Here is a 22,313-nt window from a genome sequence, read left to right as displayed (position 1 = left end):
GAGAAATACTGGATTTTGCAGGGAAAGGAACAAAATGAGAACATAGCCCAGAGCTTTTAGGCCAGCACCCAGTCCTTTAACCCGGTCTTATTCAAGTTAGTTTGCCTCTGTAGCTATTTTTGCCCCTTCCTCTCTACTCTAATTTTATGCTGTTGCAGGAGGGACGGATATTATTTGTGAGATGCAGTTCCCACTATGTGTTCATGCAACACTATCATGATACATGTAATTTGTATTATTCACGTTTGTGGCCATGCAACATGAAGGAGCACAAAACAATCCTCTGGAGTGCTGCAGTTGTCAGCCATTTTGTTATATTTTGTTCTGTTCTGTAGCCTGAATCCAGCCATCAACTTTATTTCTGTTCTTAAAGGGAAAGTTATCATGTTCATTTTACAGGATTAAAAAGATTTATTGGGTCTTCCTGTAAAATTGCAGTGTAGAATTTGTTGTGAACAAAATAGAGCTGACTCCATTGACTATAGCAGAATAATTTGCAGCCAGAATTGAATTGCACTCTTAAAATCTAATTTTAACAAGGTTTTCAGAAATAAGCCGCAGTAGCTTGATTTTTGTCCTACCTGTATTTTGAATTTTAGGGAAAACCTAACCTTAGAGTGTTAATGCAGTTGTAGCATATGGATATGGAATAGAAATGTGTTTTCATGAAAACCCAATTTAAGTTACTGTGTTGAACCACTCAATACAGCTGGATTCTTCATTCAGATTCTCTGTAAATTCCTGATCTCAACATAATTCAAACACACAATTCTCGCAGACTTTTTCTTTGAAGCCCTTGCAGGACTAATCCAGATAGGAGGTGCAATGGAAAGCTCCACTGTATTATAAGACTGGAGTTTATCATCTAATGACTTCAGCATCCACAGAGTGTAAAGCACATGAGTTCTTTTCTTGTCTAAACTATTTTGAACAAGGTCTCTTTTACATGCTAGTTTGGCAAGCTTCTAAGGCATTTGTGCAAAGTGATGATGCAAGAGCAACCTGATTCAACACTGAGAAATTCATAAATAACATCCAGCAGTAATTAAAGAGAAAAACTACAGCTAAGAAAAGCAATCACCCTACAGTATCAGTTGAGCTACTATACTCTGCAGTGTCAAAAGTGGAATATGTTTACTGGTGCCTTCAACTCAGGAGGTATCGTTGTGAATTTTAAATATACCAAGGATTCATTCTGATTTATACATAGATTGAGTTGGATTAACAGTGATTAAAAAGCCATGAATATATATGTAGAGAAAGGATAAGAGTGGAAGAAAAACCACAGTGCCAGAAATTACCATCTGGAAACATACTATACATGTAGCCAGTATTTTTGTATTAAAATGAAGAGTTAATGTTGAAGTCTAAAATGGTTTTAAGATAACTTAGCATGCTCTATAAGGCCATCCTCAGGAGTCAAGTGCATGATATTCAAGATGGGGATATTTATAAAGGACTTCAGTTTGAAGAACTGGAATAGCCAGCTGATGTCTTTACCATCTTGATGAGAAAGTCTGTGCTATTTTCAGTAAGTACACACTAAAGTCACAAAAAACCCCTATAAATTCTTTGTCTGGATTTCTCCTTAGATTAGGGTTAAATGGCAGGTAACGTTCACACAAAGATTAGTTGTTCAGTTTTTATGTATGCAAAACTCAACAAAGTAGCAGAATTTAGGTAGCTAGTAGTATAGCAAATAATGGGTATGTCTTAAAAGTAGCATTCTGAGGCTTTTTTTACTGGTTTAGCAAACTCTCCTCTGAACGACCTGCAGAGCCTGGATTTACCAGAAGGAACACTTGGCCCTGTATTGTGTAAAACTTTGTACAGCACAGCCTCAAAGTCAGTTCAAAGATGCATTTTTATTTTTTTGTTTTTTAAGAAGGTGAGCAGGAAAAAACTGGACAAAAATTTAGTTCCTGTCAGGGTACAGCTGTGGTTGTTGTGCTGTGGCACACAATCCATGCTTTTCTGGTCTTCAAAGAGAAGGTGAGAGTAGTTGTGGATACTAGTTCATGCTTCAGGCAGAAAAAAGTGGTAGCTGGCCCAAAGCAGCTTGAGACTTACATGTGAGATTTGTAAAGTGGCCACGGTGTTGTGTTCTTCACCCTGTGCCTACAGGAATTTTTGTGGTTATGCTTTTGATATCAGCCAGGTGTTGGGGGAATTCAGATTTTATTTATTTTTACACCTTGGCAGGACACAATAATTCAGCTATGTTGTGGATTAGTTGATAATGAAGACAGGAATAATTTGTGAAATTTAGTTCTAGAACTGGGCTTGGCTAAAAATGCTCAGCATTAGATGTGCTTTTGGTTTGGACCAACATCTTTCATTCATTTTTTGTCTTTTTGTGACTCTAGTTTTAGGTACTAACCTGTAAACATCACAATATGTAGTCTTACTTAGGAAGTTCACTGTATGCCTCAGTACTAGATACAAGATCTTTAGCAGGACTTCACATGAGGAACAGTTAAACAAAAGCTTGTATGAATAAGGCACTAGTAAATGTTTGCAGCAAACAACAATTACAGTCTATATTCTTTAAGAATAAAGCCGTTCTGTTTAGGAAATTGCCTTTAATATGACAGAGTTACCAATGCCAGTTAGAAGGGGCTTAGATAAAGTGCATCTTTTGGATTATGCCTGTGAGGTCTGTGAGAAACCACTGAATGCAAATCCCTCTTAAGTTTGGAAATAGCTTGTGCAATGGTGATACTCAGGAGAGCTAAAGGAAGATGAAACTGGTCTAGATTCTGATCCCTGCTAAACCAACGTGAAATCACTGTAATGGATTTGCTCCAGATTTATTTACATTGGTAGAAGGATCTGAAGCCAGAATCGAGGCTGCTGTGGCAAATGTAGTTAAACAGGAACAGTGCAAACCCAAAACAAATAATTGGGTATAATTGCCTTAAACAGCCTCAAAAAAGAATCTGGTATTTTTAATTTCCTGCTTGCTGAAGTCCAAGGATGCACTTTGTCTTTTGGTGAATGTAACAGACCAAAGCCTTCTGTACTACTTTGGAGCTGCTGCCATTCTAAACAGTTACTAAAATATCAGTCCATACTTTATACCAAATGAAACTCAAGTCTGCCAGTCTGTTTGTAGGATGGCTGGTTGCTATTTTGCATTAAAAGTTGTTCAGAAAAACCCCAAACTCTTCCATTCATAAAAACAGAACATACTGCCACTTTTAAAATGTACTTTTACATATCAGCTCTTTTTTTGGGGGGGGGTCACTGAAGCACCAGAATTTGTTTATCAAGCCAGTAAGAATGCATTTGTAAACTAATGGATCTGGTTAATATTCATGATTGTATTTCCCTAGGATTTGTCCAGTAAAACTACTACATCTGCATCATTCATTTGGTATACTAAATGGAAGGTCAGTGGTAACTCCACAGTCTGATTTCGTCACTAAATCCTGCTTTGTAAACAGACAGCTTAGCTCTATCATCTGACAAATTTCTGTTCCACTCAGATCCTCCATTATTTGTACAAGATGTCATTTAAAAAACTCTTCACATGTTTCTAGTATTCAGAGGGAAAAAAAATCACATTGATTCATTCTTGTATATTATTGCCATCAGGTGCTACAACAATTAACAACTCTGGACAGTGGGGTTTTTTTGTTTGCTTGGGGTTTTTGTATCTTATGTAAGGACTTGGTATTAAGTTTATCTCAAGCTTTAAGATCACCCATCTGTGGGGACCTCAGAAGCTTTACAGATATCTCAATCAGCTTTTAAAAATGTGGGGGTTTTTTGTTTGGTTGGTTTCGGTTTTTTTTAGCTTTGATTCATAACACTAAATTCATCGGTGGTATAACTTGGCTGAATTTTTCACCAGAAATTAATCTGGGCTAGTATTTATTTCTTAAACAAAACAAAAAAACCCCAACAAGTAAATTAAGTGCTGGGGATCTCTCTCCCGTACTTGCTATACATATTCTAAATTATATACAGAAGGAAGAAAATACAGAAATTTCTCTTCACAAAGATCTTTTTCCTTCATAGCAACTCAGGAAACTCTTTTTAGATATGTTTCCTATATGAATGTCAGAATATATGCTTTTCTCTCTGTGTGTGTGTAGGCTAATAAATGGCATGTATTTATCTGAATAATAGAAAATGTTAATCAGCATTAGAGCTGTGCAGAATCCTTTCTGTAAAAGTTGATAACTTTAAAAATTTGTTATGTCATTTTCAGTAAGATGATGTAAATCTTGGCAATTGCAAAAGAAACAAACATTCATTGTCAAAAGTGTGTCTTTTGCAGTCATAACTAGTTTTGTGGTGTGTCTCTAGCTGGCAGTTTGAAGTTGTGCATGTTACCTTATTAGAATTTCCTCAGCTGTGCTTACTTTAAAATAAATTTGAACTTTTTTTTTAACCTTCTAAATGAAACCTGTGTTTTGAAAGTCAAGGTGGGTTTTTAACTTGTTCTTAAGATTAAAATAGTACATTGGGACATGACTGGTTTTCCTTCCCTTTTTGTCCACTGCTTTCGAAGTGTGCCTTCAGTAACATACAGCCAGGTGAGAAAAGTCTGCATTTTGGAAAAAGTTCTGTGAATATTTAACGAAATGCAGAGCACAGTTTGCTTTCATGGCTGTATTTCTTCAACAGAAGCAGAGGGATAGTAATGAAACATTTTTATTATGAAACTAAGCTATTACAGCTCTGGAGAAAAATCTGTCGTCAAACATTTATATGTATTTTTTTAAAGAGCAAAGTCACACTTTTACAGAACAGTTGCTTCTTGGTGCAACTGAGTTGTGTTTTTAGAGGCACGCTATTAACACCAACTGAAACTGTGGCCTAAATGAAGGCATCATATTTCTGTTTGTGCTGATGTAGTCGCCTATATGGATGACATTTTAACAAAAAATGCCATTTCACTTTTTTTTTTTTAAAATGAAAGTTAGGAAAGAAAACACTTCCAGGTGTTAATCAAAGAAAATGACTACATGATCATTTAACAACAATTATTGCATGATTTTGCATGACCCTTGATCTTGCTAAAGAGCAGTATTTGATTTTTACGTATGCATTGGTTTGATAGTGAGTCATCATGCAACTGCTGACTTGCACTTGATAAATATTTAACTTGGGGACGAAATTTTCTTGAGATTACAAAAAAAAAAAAAAAAGGAAGAAAAATCAGTCCTAGGCCTTTGCTATTAATCCAAAGATTTTCATTGTTAGATGAAACATGTATAATTGGAAATAACTATTATGTTGAAAGGAATCCACATTATTTTGATAAAAAAAATCCATTTATCTGAGAGGCTTTAAAGATTATGACAAATTTGAGGTCAACCCCAATCCCTCAAAACCTTCTGATACTTTTAGGAGATGAATAAATTATCAGTCATGTAACTGATGTATTTTAAGGCTAGTTAGAAGAAATGGAAGAGTGATACTCAAACTGAATGCTCAAAACTAGGAAGTATTTGCATGACTGGGTATTTATTTAAAGGGAAAGATTTATATGTGTGAAAGTTTGCTTATTCCTTTATGTTTTCTAATACAGTAAACCTACCATCTACTTGTATGTCAATAATAACTGATCTTAGAATGCCATTTCATAGCTTGAATCTTGGTTTTGCCTCAAGGTTCATTCTAGCCAGGATGGCAATTAAGGGAAGTCCTAAAACTGAAACAGAAAAATTGACACATGCTGTTAAATTCAAACACAGAACGTTAAAATTAACATGGAAGCAGAAATGACATTCAGTGTCAGAAGTAGCAAACTTGAAAGTCTTAAATAATTCAATATAGAGAATATAGTTAGACAGTTTTTATATAAGTGTGCTTTTTCCTAAAAACACCCCCCCAAACCAAACGGGTTTTTTTGCTTTTTCTTTAAGTCTTTTGTCTGTAAATATGAAAGAGAGCTACACCCCAACGTAATTCTTCATTGCCATACTAAACAGTAAAATAGTCTTTCTAATTCACATTGCTCATGGCAGTCTTATTTGATGTTGCTTTATTAAGTTTGTGATTAAAGCAGTTTGGGATTTTTGTTGGCTGTAAACTTTTGGCATAATGTGAATACCAGTCCCTTTCAAAAACAGCCTTGAGTTGCTTAATGATGCTTGTGCTGTTCCCCGCGTCTGCTTGGTTGATAACAAGGCCAGCTCCAGCATTCTGCGTAAAAGCATTTCCTACCCAATCAAAATTACCTACAAGTAAAGGCAGGAATATACAATGAGTTTCTAACATTAGGAAAAAAAACCCCAAAAACACCACCCCAAAACCAAACAAAAAGGCGATCTCCCTAAAGGCAGTCCAGTGTGATCGAGTATCGTTTTCCCCAGTGCCTACCTGGGCAGAGACGGAAATAAGTTTTCTATACTAGCGGGAAAGAAAAAACTCCCATTACATACCAGTGTGTAGTGCAGATAATTTCTGGAAGTTCAGCAGCTCTAATCCTTCATAAGTGAAAACAGGTTCTTTTATTTATTCAAAACTAACTTGCTCTTCCTTTTGCATATATTGTATTATTACTCCATTTACTTTCCTCATCAGCCTTCCCAGTGCCCAGAATGAAAATATTTTTTGGCTGTATAAACAATTTGAAGTAGATGGGATGGAGAGTGGTTGCTCCATTAATGCTGAGCCAAACCAATGGATCTTTTACAGGTTACCCATTGATAGATACTATTTCAGGAAAGAAAAACAGGTTTTACTGCTTTATGCCAGTTATTACCACCTGTGTTGAAATCTAAGATAATGAATGAGCATTTCAAATCCTGCTGATTGCAAGGCAAAGAGGGTAGTTGTATTAATGGAAAACAGGTAAACCAAGTGTTTCAGTTATTTATTTTTATTTCACTAGAACTAGTAACTATTTAAGTTAAGTTGTACATTCATAACACATGCAGTATTTTGGAGAAAAAAAATGCTCTTACTAGAGGTCATCTTTTAAAACAACATATGAACATACAAAAAACAGGAAGGTATCCAAGAAATTTATACCCTTTCTTTCAGCGTCATTTCAGCAGGAAGTGTTAAGAATTCTAAAATTGTCAAGGATGGTAAATTGAAGTCTCATCATAAGGGACATTTCTTCCTGTGCTTTCAAGTAAAAGATAATTGGGTACTTAACATGCATTTGTGTTACTTTCACACAGCTTTGATTATTTCTTTTTTTGATTTATGTATGTCTAAGGATGTAAGGACAATAGGAAAGAAAAAAAACCAACAACTTGTCTACACAGCATGGATTTTTAGCCAAGTTACACGTTACTGAAATTTGATCTGGCTGGTGGAAGAAATTTAAAATGGAGTAAAAAAATTGGGGGGGGGGGGGCTCATAAAACATTTGGGAGACAAGAGAATAATAAGCTACACTATTTGAAGTGAAAAATAAGATTTGGATAGGTTAAGGGAGGTGTCTGTGTTCAGAGCCCATCAAGGTGAGCTTTTCAGAGTAGCTCCTGGTTGCATGTCTACACTGCTTGGGATTTTCCATTCTTCATGGTGCATGGGCATGCTTCTGGGTTGCAGCCTCTGCAGTCACTGGCTTTAAGCCCTTTGCAGTAAGTCAGGGTGAGGAAGTAAGCAACTAAAGCATCAAGCTGCAGCATATTAGAATGCATATTTTCTCTCTTTACTTTATAAAATCTGAGTTACTTTTTAATTCAGTAGCAGTTTCTTGATCCTGCAGCTCACGCAGCTCAAGCAGCTAGATTTTTTTTTAAAGGCAGTTTTTAGACTGCATTCAGTGAGCATTTGACTGATGAACTTTTGCTAGGAGCCATACAGCGACTTTACTTAAATGCACCTTCAGCCCAAAATACCAGTTAGATACGTACCTAATGTTAGGAGGGTATCTGAAATTAGAGTAAATGGAATAAGACTTCAGAAGATGAAAGGCATTTATACAGTTTTTACCAGGATTGACCACAGCTTTAGTAGTAACATGGGAGGAAATGGAGAACAGTCCATCTTCATTGGATTGCAGAAACAAGATCTTATGTTAATAATCCAATTTATTCCTACTTCATAACGTGTGTTGTGTTTGTGTTTTCAGTCTGTTTTTAAATACTGAACGTTGCTTTTGAAAAACTGATTCATAGATAGAAGAAGTTTTTAAATGAGAAGAGGCTCAAAGCTCAGTTTTCATCTAGGTTCCCAAAGAAATGAACTATTATTTTAACTTAAGCATATCAGCTGTAGATTCCTCATTTACAAATGGGTGTTATTTCAGGCTTTTGGCTAGAAACCAGAATTTCTTGAGATGTGGTTACTTACTTACCAATGTATGCAGCTCCATCAGTCACCATATATTTGTTACGATTTAATTTGGGAAGGGAAGTGTTCTTCTGTTCTTTAAGAAAGCATGCACTCTCTTCCTCAAGGTCAAAGAATTTCTGCCATAAAATAGAATGGAGTGCAGATTAATGAGAACTGTTTTATAATGGACAGAAAAAATATGGTCTGTTCTTTACTCTTCATTGAAAATGAGTTAGTGCTACAGAAAAGAGAACTTGAGTTTTTATAGCCAAGCATTAATTTTAATAAAACACAGCACGTTGTATTTCTTACTAAATTCTCATAGTTTGTGATACTATGCCTTGGCATTCTGAACTGTACAAACTATATGGCTACTGAATACTAAAAGCAATACAGTGCCAAGTAGTAAAGGCTATGAAATGAACATTCCCCCCCCAGTCTTCATGTGCTGCATGGTAAGAGCCAGGAATTTTTCTTTAGATAATTTCCTCATTCATCAAGGGACATTGGGGTTTGAAGTCTGCTTCAGGATCCGGATTGGCAGGTACACCAGCAGCTGAATTAATACCTTTGTATTACACATTGCATAGTTTCCACCAGGAAACTTGCTGATTTCAGAAACTTAGAAACTTCTCAGGATTAAATCTGATCTGGAGAGGTCAAATTTACCAGACAACAAGAGGAAAGTGCTTCTTTTTTACCCTAAAGGTAAAGTCTAAAGTTAGATTTTTTTTTTTTTTTTTTTAATTTATTTTGGAGCCACATGCACTCCTTGTCTGCATCAGTGCAAGACAAAAATGAGATTTTCAGTACAAATCTGAATATTGTTTGTTTCATCAAGGAAACTAATAGCTAGACGCAGATTCCAAAACCAGAAGTAGAGAATAAGATGATGAAGTTAAAGATTTACTGCATGACTGGGAAACTTTGATTGAGGTGATGGTGTAGATCCTCAGAACAAACCTAACTCACAGTATATTACTGGTGAAAGTAGCTGGCTATACATTGCACCCCCTTAAGACATTGAAAAATAGTATTTAAAAAAAACCACCCCAAAACTTCTTGATCGTTCTTGTGGGTCTGTTTTCCATAATGCAAAATTCATCTCTTGAACTAGTGATCTTTTTGATACAAACCTTGAATGAATCCTTTTAGGTTAGGGAGACGTCTTTCAGAATAATATTACAACTTTGAAAACCCAACTGTAAAATACTATATTTGTTACTGAGATGTAGTGATCTCTGTGGTAGACTACATCATCAGTTTGATTAAATCAAATAAGGGTGTACACATAGCACACAGGCAGTTAGTTTTATAAAGCATTCTTTACCCAGCTGATGATGTAGGTAGGTTTCAAGCTGGTTTGCAGTAAACTGCTTGACTATTGCAAAATGTGTTGTTACTGATTACCAGGAACGCCAGCTTTAGGTTTTATACCACTGGTTTCTTCAGAACTGCATATAAATACTCATTCAAAAAATCTCTCTTCTTAATCATCAGTCTTGATCATTACAGTTTGGTTTTCCTTGGAGAACTCAAGTTCTGAACGGGCTTATCTGCAATTAGTATTACCAAACCTAATGGAAATTATTTATTTGCAGACAGAAAGGCAGAGTAGCCCAGAGACTGCTGTTTATCTAACACTTTATGCTGTGGACTCTGTCAGAATCTCTCTCTTCCCCACTAGAAAATATATTGGGGTAAATTTTATGTTGTCAGAGGTTGTACCAAAACTCCTTGGAAGAACTCTGTGTAAAATACAAGGCTAATTCAGGGTCCTGCTGATTCAAGCATTGAGGAGAGTCTCTGTTCTTGGACTGACGCACCCCCTCCCCACAACGATGAAAGTTTATTAGAACTGAAGCAGGTTTTTAGTGCATTAGAAATAAAATTCAAAGAGTTTGCGTATTTTCAGTGCCCAAATACTGGATGGTACTGTGGCGCAGTTTTATGATCAATAACTATCACAAAGTTGTTTCCTTAAACAGTCTCTGAATTTTGTATGTTGCCGCATCCTTGCTTACCTGTACGTGGCATTGTTATCTTCCACAGCTTAATTTTTGCAATGAGTTCAAATACTAGCAAAATTCCAAAGATAGTTGGTTTTTTTTTTAATTTAAAACCAAGCACAACAACCCAAACTGTTTGAGTGATTGCTTTATAAAGGGCATTAAAAAAGATTATTCTGTGTAAAACTGTAGTATCTGTCCTTTAAATGAGATTCATATTGTATATTCACATCTAACTAAGCTGCATGGAGAAATCATACTTTCAATTACAGATTTTTAACATCACTAACAATTACAGCATTACACTGTTAAAAAATTAAAATAAACCATCTTAGCAGCTATAAAGGAAAGTTTACTAGATATTAGGGGTTAGTTCTTAGCCAACATCAAGACTGCAAGTGTGTGCCTGAGGAGCTGCTCCATAAACACGCACCCACACAGAGAGTATGTACTTAAGAAGCTAGAGATGGATCTGAATCTTTCTGAACAGGTCTTGAATTTTTGGATAAAGCCAGAAGAAAATGGTCATGTTTTCCCTGGCGCAACAAAACAGGAACAGAGACAGTTAGCAGCCGTAGGATGCCCATCAAGGGTACTGACAGTAACTTTTCACAGGGATGTGGAAGATACTGTGTGACTAACACTAATATTGTAGGGAATAGTCTAAAACTGGCAAATGGGTAAAGTATTCAATGGTAGGAAACAAAACATAACACCCTATCTTCTTCCTAATGTTATGAGATGTAGCAAAAAGTTACGTACCTTGATGTAAAAATAGCCAAGCACAGTAATTGTGTAAGCTTAGAGTTGTCAAACTGAGATAGATTCAGCAGATATGCTGAATTGAAAAAATCATACATAGTGTTCTGTTTGTATAATAACTTTGTAAGAGAGAAAATTTCAGATTCAGGCAGGAAAAGATAGAAGGCTTGAAAATGTAATGTGTTCTCCAGCAACAGCAGAGGAGCCGTTAACTCCTTGACAATACAGATAGCAGTAGGGAAACCCATCTGCCCTCACAAACAGAATACACGAATGGAGCTTACATGAGCAAGGGAACCAGCACTGGCATTAAGTAGCACAGCCTAACGTTCTCCAACATGCGCCTTCAGCAGAAGTACTGTGTTAGTAATATACCACATTCTGCTAACATTTCATTAATCTTTTCCATCCTTCTTCTAGGAGTTTAGAGCTTTAAGTTAGTGCTTAGGAACAAAGGTTTCATAGTTAATTCATAACACTTTGTTTACTTGTAGGGCATTTCTGGCTTTCTGAGAATTAGTGAAAGGTTCAGTTTTTCCTTACTCTTACCTTAGCAGGAATATACCTGCACAACTCAAAAATAGATTCAGGTGGAGGCTCAAGAACAACTTGGGCTGTAGATACACGTCTGTTCCATGCCACTCATTCCTGGTCTCCAGTTGTCTAAAGACATTTTGTTCTAGTTCATGCTTTCTGTGGGCCCTTCAAAAACCTGCACCTTTCTCTGTTCAGCACTGCACCCAACAGAGCTGGGCCCTTTTGACTGCTCCTTTGAGAGTTAGACTGAGCATTCTTGCACAGAAGACATATTTACATGGTCAAGCCCACAAAACTTAAGGAGTACTGGAATTAAGGTCCCAAGAAGCACAATGGTGAGCTCTTCACCTCGACTTTACCCTTTATGATTCAAGCTTCAGTTTCATGACCGCATGTGGTTCAGTGCATAGGACAGAGCTCCCCAAATGAGCAGTTTGGTATGCAGTTTACTCCTTGACATTTGGCTGTGTGCTTACAGCATGTATTTAGTCCTCAAACAAAGCTTTTTCCACGTGACTTCTTCCCAGTGACTGTTTCTTCAGAGTCCTTGTATTGAGTTTGCACTCTCAAAGCAGTTTCAGTTGAATGCAATAATTATTAATGCTGATGTGAACTGGACTCAGTGAAATGCTGAGGAATGCATAATGAGAGACTAAGCGTTTTCTGACTGCATTGGTGATGTTAATTGCCCAGTATTATCAAAGTTTTATGGCAAAAAAGGAAAAAACCCTGCTTCTAGATAGAGCACACTCTTACAATTCAGTGTTAGCAACTAGGAAATCATGTCTTGCAGGCTCTGCCTTCCTGACCTCAGTAGCAGAGTGAAAAATTATATGCACAGAGGTTGGTGGCTGGTTTTGATCAGGACACTGCTAGGGTTAACAGGTTTGCAGTGCCCTGTTTCTAACTATATACTTGCAGTTAGCACCAAAACTTCCATTAGCCTGGTCAGAGACCAGGGGAAATAGGGAAGAGATTCCCATCTAACAGAGAAACTGTATCTGCACAGCCTTCTCCAAGATGACTGCGTACCTCAGGCTGCTGCCACTGCCAAAACAGCGTACCCTGCAGCTGCAGCAAGCCACTAGCACTTGCTGGAAACTTCCTAGCCAAAGTGGTCTTGCCGTAGGCATAAAAAAACAATCACAACAAGGCACATCACAGGGATCAAAAGCTAAATGAGAGAAAAAAGCTACCGAACATGCTTCGTAGGACTCAGGTATATTATCCCCAAGAGAACAGAAGAAGGGGGAGGGTGTGCCATTACACAGCTTAGCAATTTTAAGTATATTTTCAATCAGAGTTTGTAACTTAAGGTTCTCTTAAAATTTCGGTGTTCTTGTGTATAAACACACACGTACAATACATGTCTGCATGACAGTGTTTTCTGTACAGAGTTTACTTTGACTTTATGTCTTCTCATGCCCAAAGCAGAACCAAAAGGGAAAAGCAGAATTTTCCAATAATTCAAAAGGTTTAAGTTTAATTTTTATCTTGTTAGCCTATTCCTTCTACCCCATACACACACGTAGTTCTGTTTCATTTTGATCCTGGCTAGAGCAGATGAATACAAAAGAAATGCAATTTTAAAAAAAACAGTGCTCATCTGACATGATTTGTGAAGTAAAGGAGTGTTGTGGCGGAGCCTGTGGCACAGTTTCAGCCAAAATCAAATAGATACTAGTATTACTCATACCAAGGCTTATTTAAGGCAGTGACTTACCCGGTATGTGGAACACGTGATGACCAGCACAGAGGTAACTGAGGTGTGTTGTACCTTTACAACTATTTAAATCTAGGCCGGTCTCAGTTTTTTACTGGAAGTTCTATTTGTGTTTTCTAACTGCAGATATTCTAGCTAGACTATCTACCTAGAATAGATGTCTAGAAATATATTTTTTTCCTTTTAGCATTTAGTTCTTGACAAGATGATAAATTCTATACTAAAGATTTTACCTGTTGTAAATAGGTGGAAATGGATATCAGTATGTAGAGCATTAGATGCCACTCAAAAAAAAAAAAATTTTGAACAAATAAACAGGATTTTGATGATAAATATGGAACAAGCTAGAAGGTACTCAAAATTGAAGTGGCTTAAGCAGTGTCAGCCATGTATGGTGGTTTTGACTTAAAAAACACACTTTATGCTGCTTCTTACCTAGGAAACTTGTAATAACAGTGTACGTTACAACAAAAATCCCTATTTCTATATATGCATAAATAGCACTTAGTGTGTATAACACAAATAGTACTTGTTTCTACAATTGTTGTCAATTTTACGATTTTAAAAAGCCAAAGTGATTCAGTGGATTATCAATTCAAGTAGTCAAAATAATTTAGCAGATTATTTAAGACAGTTATCTGCAAAAAAAAACCCCAAAGAAATTGATCCAGCATGCCTCAATTTCATAAAAATGAAGTTCATCAAAGTGAAAGTAGTACTTACCATGTACTCTGTTCTGTAATACAAATATAACATATATGGTATTTCTCACTTTCCTGTATTGCATGTCTAATGCGGTCACATAATGCTTATTCTAGTCTTCACAATTCTGAATTTAATGTAAAATCTTCATTATTTTTTTTTGTACTTTGTACTTGACTAAAGTAAAAATAGATACTTACACAGCTGAACGCTAAGGTTACATGAATCCAGACTAAAACACATTTTTGTGCTGTCATATTTACCCCTACGAGCCAGTATAAACACGACATAGGACTACGGTTCACTCCGTTAGCTTTGCTTTGAAACACCAGATGTAGTATTTTACATGGGGTCTCCACCACACAGACTGCCTTTTGGCATCAGTCTATTTTTCTGTCTTAATTTCGACGTGTATTACTACTAGGAATACACTCAGTTCATTATATTACATTTCCTATGTTATTTAATGAAATATAAAGGCTTTGATACTAAACCCACTTCTCAGTTGTGAAGCTTTCTTGATTTTTTGGGGGTGGGGGTGGGAAATATCTTAAATTTCAAAGCAATATGGATTATACTTACAACTTTCAAACTACAGCTTGGAACTTCAGTGCAAATAGCTTTCAGAGATGAAACAAAGTTAAAAGTAAGGGGATCTGTGTCTCTTGAGAAACTTATGAGAAGTCGTACTTTAATACTTCGTAAAACTAACGCTTCTCTGATCTTCCCGTCTAAATATGGCCAGTACCTGTGGAGAAAGAATACAATATATTCAGAGAACTTAAAAAAATTTCAGATTTTTATGCAGCCAAGTCTAGACATCATAGAGAAAACTAAACCCATGTGAATTTCATTTTCTGTCTGTTGAAGGAATGCCGTTCCCATTCAAAAGGATTCTCACTAAACAGATCTGCCAGCAGATCCTCTTTTGTGTCATTCTGCCCTGCACCAAAACTGTCACTGTGGAGACAGTGAGGCTGTGGATGGTTGAGCACATCTTCCATCTGTGTAGGTGCACTGAGAGCTGCCAAAACATTTGCATGAAATACAGGTACCTGGTCTGCCCATAGCTGGGAGAGTTACTCCTGTGTCAGTGCCTGTGGTGAGAGCAGTGGAGCTCTTGCGGTGCCAGGGAACCAGCAGAATGAGGTACAGCTGGAGGGTGCTTCTTACCCAGCCCAGAGGGAGGGACAAGAAGGATTTTCTGTTGGTTACGCAAGTAAGGAAACAGGAACACGGGATCTCTCCCTGACTGCCATCCTTTTTTTCCTCTGTGCTGGGACCATACAGGCTGGGGACTGGAATGCCTTCTGTAATTTCTTGCTTGGGAAAACAAGAGCTGCAGCTCTGCGGGGTGCCTGCATCCTTCAGCAGCAGATGAAGATGGGTCGTTCAAGGAGTATGCTACATTTTTTCCTGATGAGGATTGCAGAAATTCTGCCATGAATGGGATGGTGGCTTCCACGGTACTATTCTCACAATCGCTAGTTAAGCTTTGTGTTTCTGACCTTTGGTGGGAGCAGGTCAGGACAGGGAGAATTAGGCAAAGAAAATGCATGTTTTCTTTATTCCAGCAGCATCAAGGCATTTGGCCTAATGAAATCTGAGCTCTACAATGCCAGAAAATAACTTGCAAGCGAGAACTGGGAGCTGACAAGGTAGAGAAGTGTGGCAGTGCCTTAAAAAAAGCCATGCCATAGGAAAAATGTTGAAGAATTCACACAGGTAGCTTCCCTGGATCTCCCTAATCCAGCAGATTTCTGAATTCTTCAGGCACGAGAACAAAGTAAGGAGGAGTATAGGAGATAGCATGAGCTGCAACACTGTAATGATTCTACACACTAAGATCCTTTCCAGCATAAAAGAGAAAGGCGAGGGATGCATATTGTGAAACTGAGGTTCCTACAGCATTACCCATGATTCTTTCACTGATAGAGGCTGTACATAGTAAGTTTGTTGGAAAAACCCTCTTGTAGACTTGAAACAGCTTATGCTTGATATCAGTCAAATGATAGTTACTTTTTGAAAGATCTGAACAAAACATCTTTAATTATGCAAAACTGGAAAAAAGGACATAACCACATGTTTAGTTTGGCTTAACTGTGTTCAAATAAAGTGCATGGATGGAATGGCAAGCTTTGCTAGATTCTCAGTTCATTATGAGTGTTATCAAGTTGGAGGGACCACTGGATACTTGCCTTGTGAGTTGGATGGTTTTATTACACTGTGGCTCCAGTTTCGGGTCATGCATGCTTTTTAATGGCGCATACAAACAGGGTGTTTAAAAATTACTTGGTTTTCTTTGTTTTTAGAAACTCCCAGTTAACCAAAATGTAATATAATTCAAAGGTAATCCATGATGAATTTGAAATTTTCATGTATATGTACATTTCAATAAAATAATAACATCTCCCACGTTCTATATGAGAACTCATAACATGTTACTTCTCTCTTAACACACACACACACAGTCATGTTGAATATCTATATGATACTTGTAAAATGCCAGTAGCTGTGGTATCAGTGTAGTGAATATAATTGTGTAAGAAATAGGATGCATGTGTAAGCAGATTCTTGTATTCCTGGGTCCCAGTGACTTAGAGATGGTCAGATTAGACAATTTCTGATCTCCTTCGATAGGCAGATCCAAAGCTTAGGACCCAGAACTGGAAATGTCTTCTTAGGTCCCAATTCTGCTCCCATTTAAGTCAATGGCAGAACTCTCACTGATTTCAATAAGAGCAGAATTGGGCCCCAAGAAATTGGTCCACAGTAGTAACTAATCTCCTGTGGGTTCATTTTCTCCAGCAAACCTTATTGACATTATGATAACCTGCTAGTCCTGGACATGGACACTCACCGTTTAGCATTGGTGTCAATGACGATCGGCAAGTAGTCCATGACAGCTATGTATACAAACTGTTTCGCATCATCGATAACACTGTATATAGCTTCAATATCCAGGACTCTGTCCTTTGGGCAGAAGAGTTTAGGTGAATTCTGTGAAAGGAAAAGTTCAAATATGGCATTTAAAATATGTGATTTATTTTCTCTTCCTCTCATTCTTCTTGAGATGGCAAGTAGTTTATTTTAGTAGAGAATATTAACTGATACATTCAACTGTCCTGCTAGAACACTCAAATGTACAAAGGAGAGGTATTTGCTTAATTTCCCCTTGAAAGCCTCACCATTTAGATGTAACTGTAGGTAAAATGCAGAAGACAAACTTCAAAATATCCACTGTCATCACAGAAGCTCTAGTTAAAGTTACATTTCAGAGAATTTTGTTCCAACAAGTCCCAGGACTGGTTACTATTAGATGGAGTAATATCTGTGTTCTTGCCACATGAGCCTGATCCATCACTTGTGACCAGGAATTAAGTCTATTATGTCAGTTCTGTTTAAAGTTCCATGCAAAGTCACCATTTGCTCAGTCACTGTCGCAGGGAGATGCTGCAGTTTTGCACGAAACTTATCTCTAAAACCTAGCTTCAGCTACAAATGAACTCTGCCTGGCACTGAGCCGGTAAGCAGTAAGCCCAGATTTCAGCTTTTCTGCCTTGTATCTAGGGCTGTGGAATGTGTCAGTCAGCAAGGTGAAGCCAGCAGGAATCACCTGTCTGTGGCAGAGGCCCAGGACTTTCTGCTCTCCTGCCTGAGCAGGGAGAGAGAAGTGGAGCCACCTGCCAGGTCGCTCGCAGGCAACACCAGAGCTCCTGGGAGTAGAGGTTGTTAAAGGCACTTCATGGAGCTGGAGCGGGTGCCGCTTGGCCTTAACCGCTGGCCCTGACAGACCCCTGCCTTCCTGCTGCTGTATCGCCTTCTCATCTTTGTTACCTGCTTGGGTTGCAGCTGACGTCTAGATTAGTATGTTTTCTTTAGGGACAGACCCTGGGGGGTTGATTAGGTTTTTTTCCCTTCAATACAATGCCTGTCACAGTGGTTTCTTAATCATTGACTGGTGTTCTTAAGGACTTACTACAACTAAGTTCAGAAGATACTAGAAAATTAACTGTGGCAAGATTTCAGGACCAATATTGCAGATCCATTCCTGAACACTAAGAAAAACAACGGAAACCTCTTACATTTTATCAGCCTGTCTGGAAGACGATGTTGTTGCTAAGCAACACTAAGCCATGACTCCTGAATTTAACAAAAAATTTCAATGACTGTGTGTTATGCTTGTTTTATACAGCATGAACATTGAAAGTGAAATACGTTTTCAAAGAATGAGTTTCAACTCAAGAAAAAGTGTAAAGTGGTTTTGTTAGATATAATTTATGTCTGTTATCTGAAACTTATAAGAGTCAATTGCACTGAGATTTTATTCTTGCACTCTTACTATTTTCTTGAATAGAAGTTTTAAGTTACAGAGCAGCTAAAGAAAGGAATTCTTATGCATTATATTGCATGCATCTGAGAAAGACAAGGACCAGAAAGTGAAAGACATTTAGCAGATAATTAGAAGAAAAACGTCTGTTAAAGCTCTCACCGTAACACTTGTATTTGGACATTGCACTTGTTACCCTGTGGCACGGCTGACCCCCACTCCACGGTCATAGAATATTTTAGTACTTTTCTCCATATTAGTCGTATAGTACTTGCTATTCTGACCAAATACACATTTGATATGTCTCTTCACCTACCAGAAACAGGCCTTTGTTCTCCCTGGGCACCAGTACCTTGCTGTGCCCCTGCTCAGGGGCTGTGCTGTCCCGGACCGAAAGGGAGGCAGCGGCACAGCACCGGCCAGGGGCAGCACCAGCACCCCGGCACAGGCAGCTGCCTGGCCTGCAGAGACTTTCTTCTTATCATTACTAGTTCGGGAACAGACGGCGATGTTAACACTTGGTCCACCAAACGAGGCCAGTGCAACTCCAGGACTGCCTTTCGGAGGGGCATGCTGGCAAACACAGAGAATTTGCTAGTAGGTGAGAAATTTGTTGAAGAGCGTGTTTTCAGGAAGGATGAACCAGCCCAACTGGCTGTGGCTGCAAATTCAGGTAGCTCTTGGAGTTGGACTTCCCTGGCCTGAGGTTCTGAGTACCTGTGACTCCTTCCTTTTGTTTTCTGAAGTGGAATTTCAAGAGGAGAGGCTTTTGTTGCCCACACAAAAGGAAATACAAATCACAGGGAGGAAGTGAGCAGTTCTGCAAACTGCAGAAGAGCAGTTTTTGTAGAGCCTTTCTCCACATCTCTTTGTCTCAGATCCCAGATTCCTGAAAGTTGGCCTTACCCAGCTTTCCTTACTGTGTGTCTCTTCAGGAGTGGCTTTCAGCAGGATTTCTCCAATTCTTACAGATTGCTTAGAAGGGAGTTGGAGTTCATTTCACAGCTCCTTAGCTAACTGTCTGAAAGGCAGTCTCTAATTTAAGCTAGTCCTTAAGACTCTCCAGAAGCAATGGAAGCGTATGTCTCTTCAGATAGCTATTAATTCTGGCTGTCTTAGGCATTTCCAGATTTTCACTCCAAAATAGCTCTCTGTCTCTCCAGTGATTGTAGGAGTGTGAAAAATCCTGGACACCTGAATGTCTCCTGGCTCCCAGCAGGGGAAGGTAAACCCTGCCCTGTATAACCAACCACTCACCTGCACCAACATCCTGTGCTAGTGGCTGTACAACTTAACAGCGTGGTACGTGCCTTCTGTTGTTTTAGACATGGTTATAAAGCAATGAGGTTTTGCCCCTTGTTTTATACAGAATGGTAAATAACTCTTAGCAGCTTCATTATATTCCTGATTTTGAAGGGGTTGGTTTTACTCAATGTAATTACTTCCAAAATGAAAAGACACTCCACATCTTTCATCATCTCTATTGCTCTGTGTACTTTTTTCCAGTTTTGCTACATCACTGGTTAGATGGAGGACTGCTCCGTTTCTTCCCATTCAAAATACACACACCAGATAGTGCTTCCACGGGGGTTGCTGCTTGAATTTTAGAAGTTTTAAAAAGCCGTTTAAAGCTAAAGTAGATAATGTTCTACAGAAGTATGAATGCTTTCAATGGAACAGGGTGAAAAGGATTAATCAGTATACATTACATTGATAAAAACGCAAGCTCTGATATCAAGCTTATTCTGTATCATTTTAGATGTCTGATTAACAGATCATTTACTCCCAAGTCATTCACCTTCTATCTGCTCATGTAAATAAATAACCTAATTTGAAGGGTCTCCCTACTATTTTTTGAACACAAGAGGAAAAGTGGTGAACATTACAGAGAAAGGGAAAAAGAATAACGCTCAAATGAAATCCTTCAGCATCTTCAGTCCCGACAAATTGCATGTAAGAACAATATCACAGAAATCAGAATGAAGAAAAAATATATTGTGATTTGTCTGTTCTGGACCACAGAAAAAGGCAAGTAACTTTTTAAACACCTTTCAGTTACAGACTTCCCCACAAAAGTATACCTATTGGAATAATCGTTTTCCCAGACAACAGAATGATTTGGTTTTCCGGCATTATGAAACTATCCAACAAGTTCTGTCTTGTGTAGGTGATGCTGTAGTGGTCTTATCTCTATAGTTGACTTTCCAGTCACTTGCATGAATCTCAATTTTAGTAGCTGCTTTTGGTTAAGGACATAGCGGTAATGTGCATCTTCTTCAGTTAGGGCCAGTTCAGAGAAATACTTAAGTATAGGCTTAATTGACACCATATATGTTCCTATTCACGGAAATCACGTTCCATGGTAACTTCTCCCTGACAGTATCTGTCAGGGAGAACACAGCGTTATGAGGGACTTACTGCAGGGAACTGTGAACATCTCTATATCAGCGAAAAGACACTTGAGATTCTTTCATAGATGCTACTAACACCTACCTAACCTGGTTTCACTACTCTGTAGTTCATAAAGGACAACATTAGGCAAATAAGCAGATGTTAAATTTCCCAGTCTTCCAAAAATCTGGTGGGTTAAATAAGTTTCTTCCCTTCCCTCCCTCTCTGCAACTCATTTCAGAACTTACCGACACAAAAGCTTCTGATTTTGTCTCATTCAGCTGCAGTGTCAGTTTATTCTGAGTATCGTACACTCCATATAGTCTCTTAGACCAACTCGGAGGTATTTTATTCTTGTATCTTAATGAGCTATACAGGGCAAATATCCTTTGTAAATCCAGGACCAGGCAGCTACAGTTGTATACGATGACGCCAAGTTCCTTCATCTGTGAAATTAAAAGTTCATATCGTTAGCGATATTTTGGCTGATGGATCTGTGGAAGTATGCAGCAAGAACGTAAGAGTGTCTGAGGGGTATCTTCCAGTTGCCTGCCTCGAGCTCAGTGGTAGTACTGTCGACTACAAGAACATTATTTTAAAGGCAAACACATTAGCTACCTCTTCAAAGTCAAGAGCAGGCAAAAGCTGTAACAGGGTTTGTATGTTCAGTGTATGTCAGAGCTACATGTCCTGATAGAATACAACACACCTTACGGACAGACCCAACTTAGGAGTGAAACCTATTTGTCATAGGCACTGATTTTGTCATAGGTGTTGCCCAAAGTTTACTGCTCTTGGCTAGAGTGGTTTTTATTTATTTATTATTTTTATATTATTTTCTTTACAGGAAAAACATCCTTTCTGCTGGATGATGTAGGAGCACACACTGCTACCAGTGGCAGTTTCTTCAGAAACAATTTGTTTTCTCTGAGTTCTGGAAAAGGTGAAAGAAATGGACTCAAGTTACTTTTCTGCTGGAGAAGGAATATGATGCTCAAGCTTCAAATAAAAGGATGACAAAACAGGTGTTTAATACTATTAGTATCTAAATTTACTGTGCTATTAAATCCAGCATAATCCAGTATATAGTATACCCAACTAAGACACAAAAAGGTTGGGTTCTTAACTCCCCCATTGCTATGGTATTGTACCTCACCTATGGTACTCCAAATTTCTGGGTGTCCATTTATTCACATATAAAAATGGAGGTAATGATACTCTTCTCTCATGAAAAGTACTCTGTAAGCATCAACATTCTCACATTCAAAGTATGAGGAAAAATAACCCAAGTAAATATAGACATTGTAGTACAATTAAATGCTTTAACCTTCTATGGACACAGTCTCACTTCTCCATTTAAGTAAAGGCATGTCTCCTGGTCATCATAAATCTTGGTTTTGCAGAGATTTTGTTAATTGCACATCCCTAGTACTTAAGTTGTTGACAGAATTTAATTTATAAATGTATTGCCTGGCTTCTGTAATAAAAGTGTAACCACACACACGCTCTCTCCCTTCCTTTGCTTTATAACAGCTCAGGAGAGCACTGCTGTGGGCACGGACGCTATTGACCTCTCATTATCTGCATTTCACGCTAGTGCAGCCATCTC

The 22,313-nt window shown here is 38.0% G+C and overlaps 1 protein-coding gene across 2 annotated transcripts in view; it reads right to left on the bottom strand.

Annotated features, from left to right (window-relative positions):
- Positions 1–5,868: 5,868 nt before the first annotated feature.
- The window catches only part of PLD5 (phospholipase D family, member 5), a 190,849-nt gene continuing 174,404 nt past the window's right edge, over positions 5,869–22,313 (bottom strand). For both annotated transcript variants that reach the window (XM_010562601.1, XM_010562602.1), the window contains 5 exons: positions 20,953–21,150; positions 16,844–16,983; positions 14,566–14,731; positions 8,273–8,387; positions 5,869–6,194 (listed from right to left, as the gene is read on the bottom strand). In XM_010562601.1, coding sequence (XP_010560903.1) covers positions 5,959–6,194; positions 8,273–8,387; positions 14,566–14,731; positions 16,844–16,983; positions 20,953–21,150 — 855 coding nt within the window. In that variant the 3' untranslated portion in view covers positions 5,869–5,958. The remainder of the gene's footprint in view (positions 6,195–8,272; positions 8,388–14,565; positions 14,732–16,843; positions 16,984–20,952; positions 21,151–22,313) is intronic.

The sequence above is a fragment of the Haliaeetus leucocephalus genome, unplaced genomic scaffold (genome assembly GCF_000737465.1).
Source record: "Haliaeetus leucocephalus isolate CR32 unplaced genomic scaffold, Haliaeetus_leucocephalus-4.0 Scaffold162, whole genome shotgun sequence".
NCBI classification, from domain to species: domain Eukaryota; kingdom Metazoa; phylum Chordata; class Aves; order Accipitriformes; family Accipitridae; genus Haliaeetus; species Haliaeetus leucocephalus.
The sequence above is the reverse complement of the archived record's forward strand: the minus strand, read 5'-3'. Positions and strand labels throughout refer to the sequence as shown.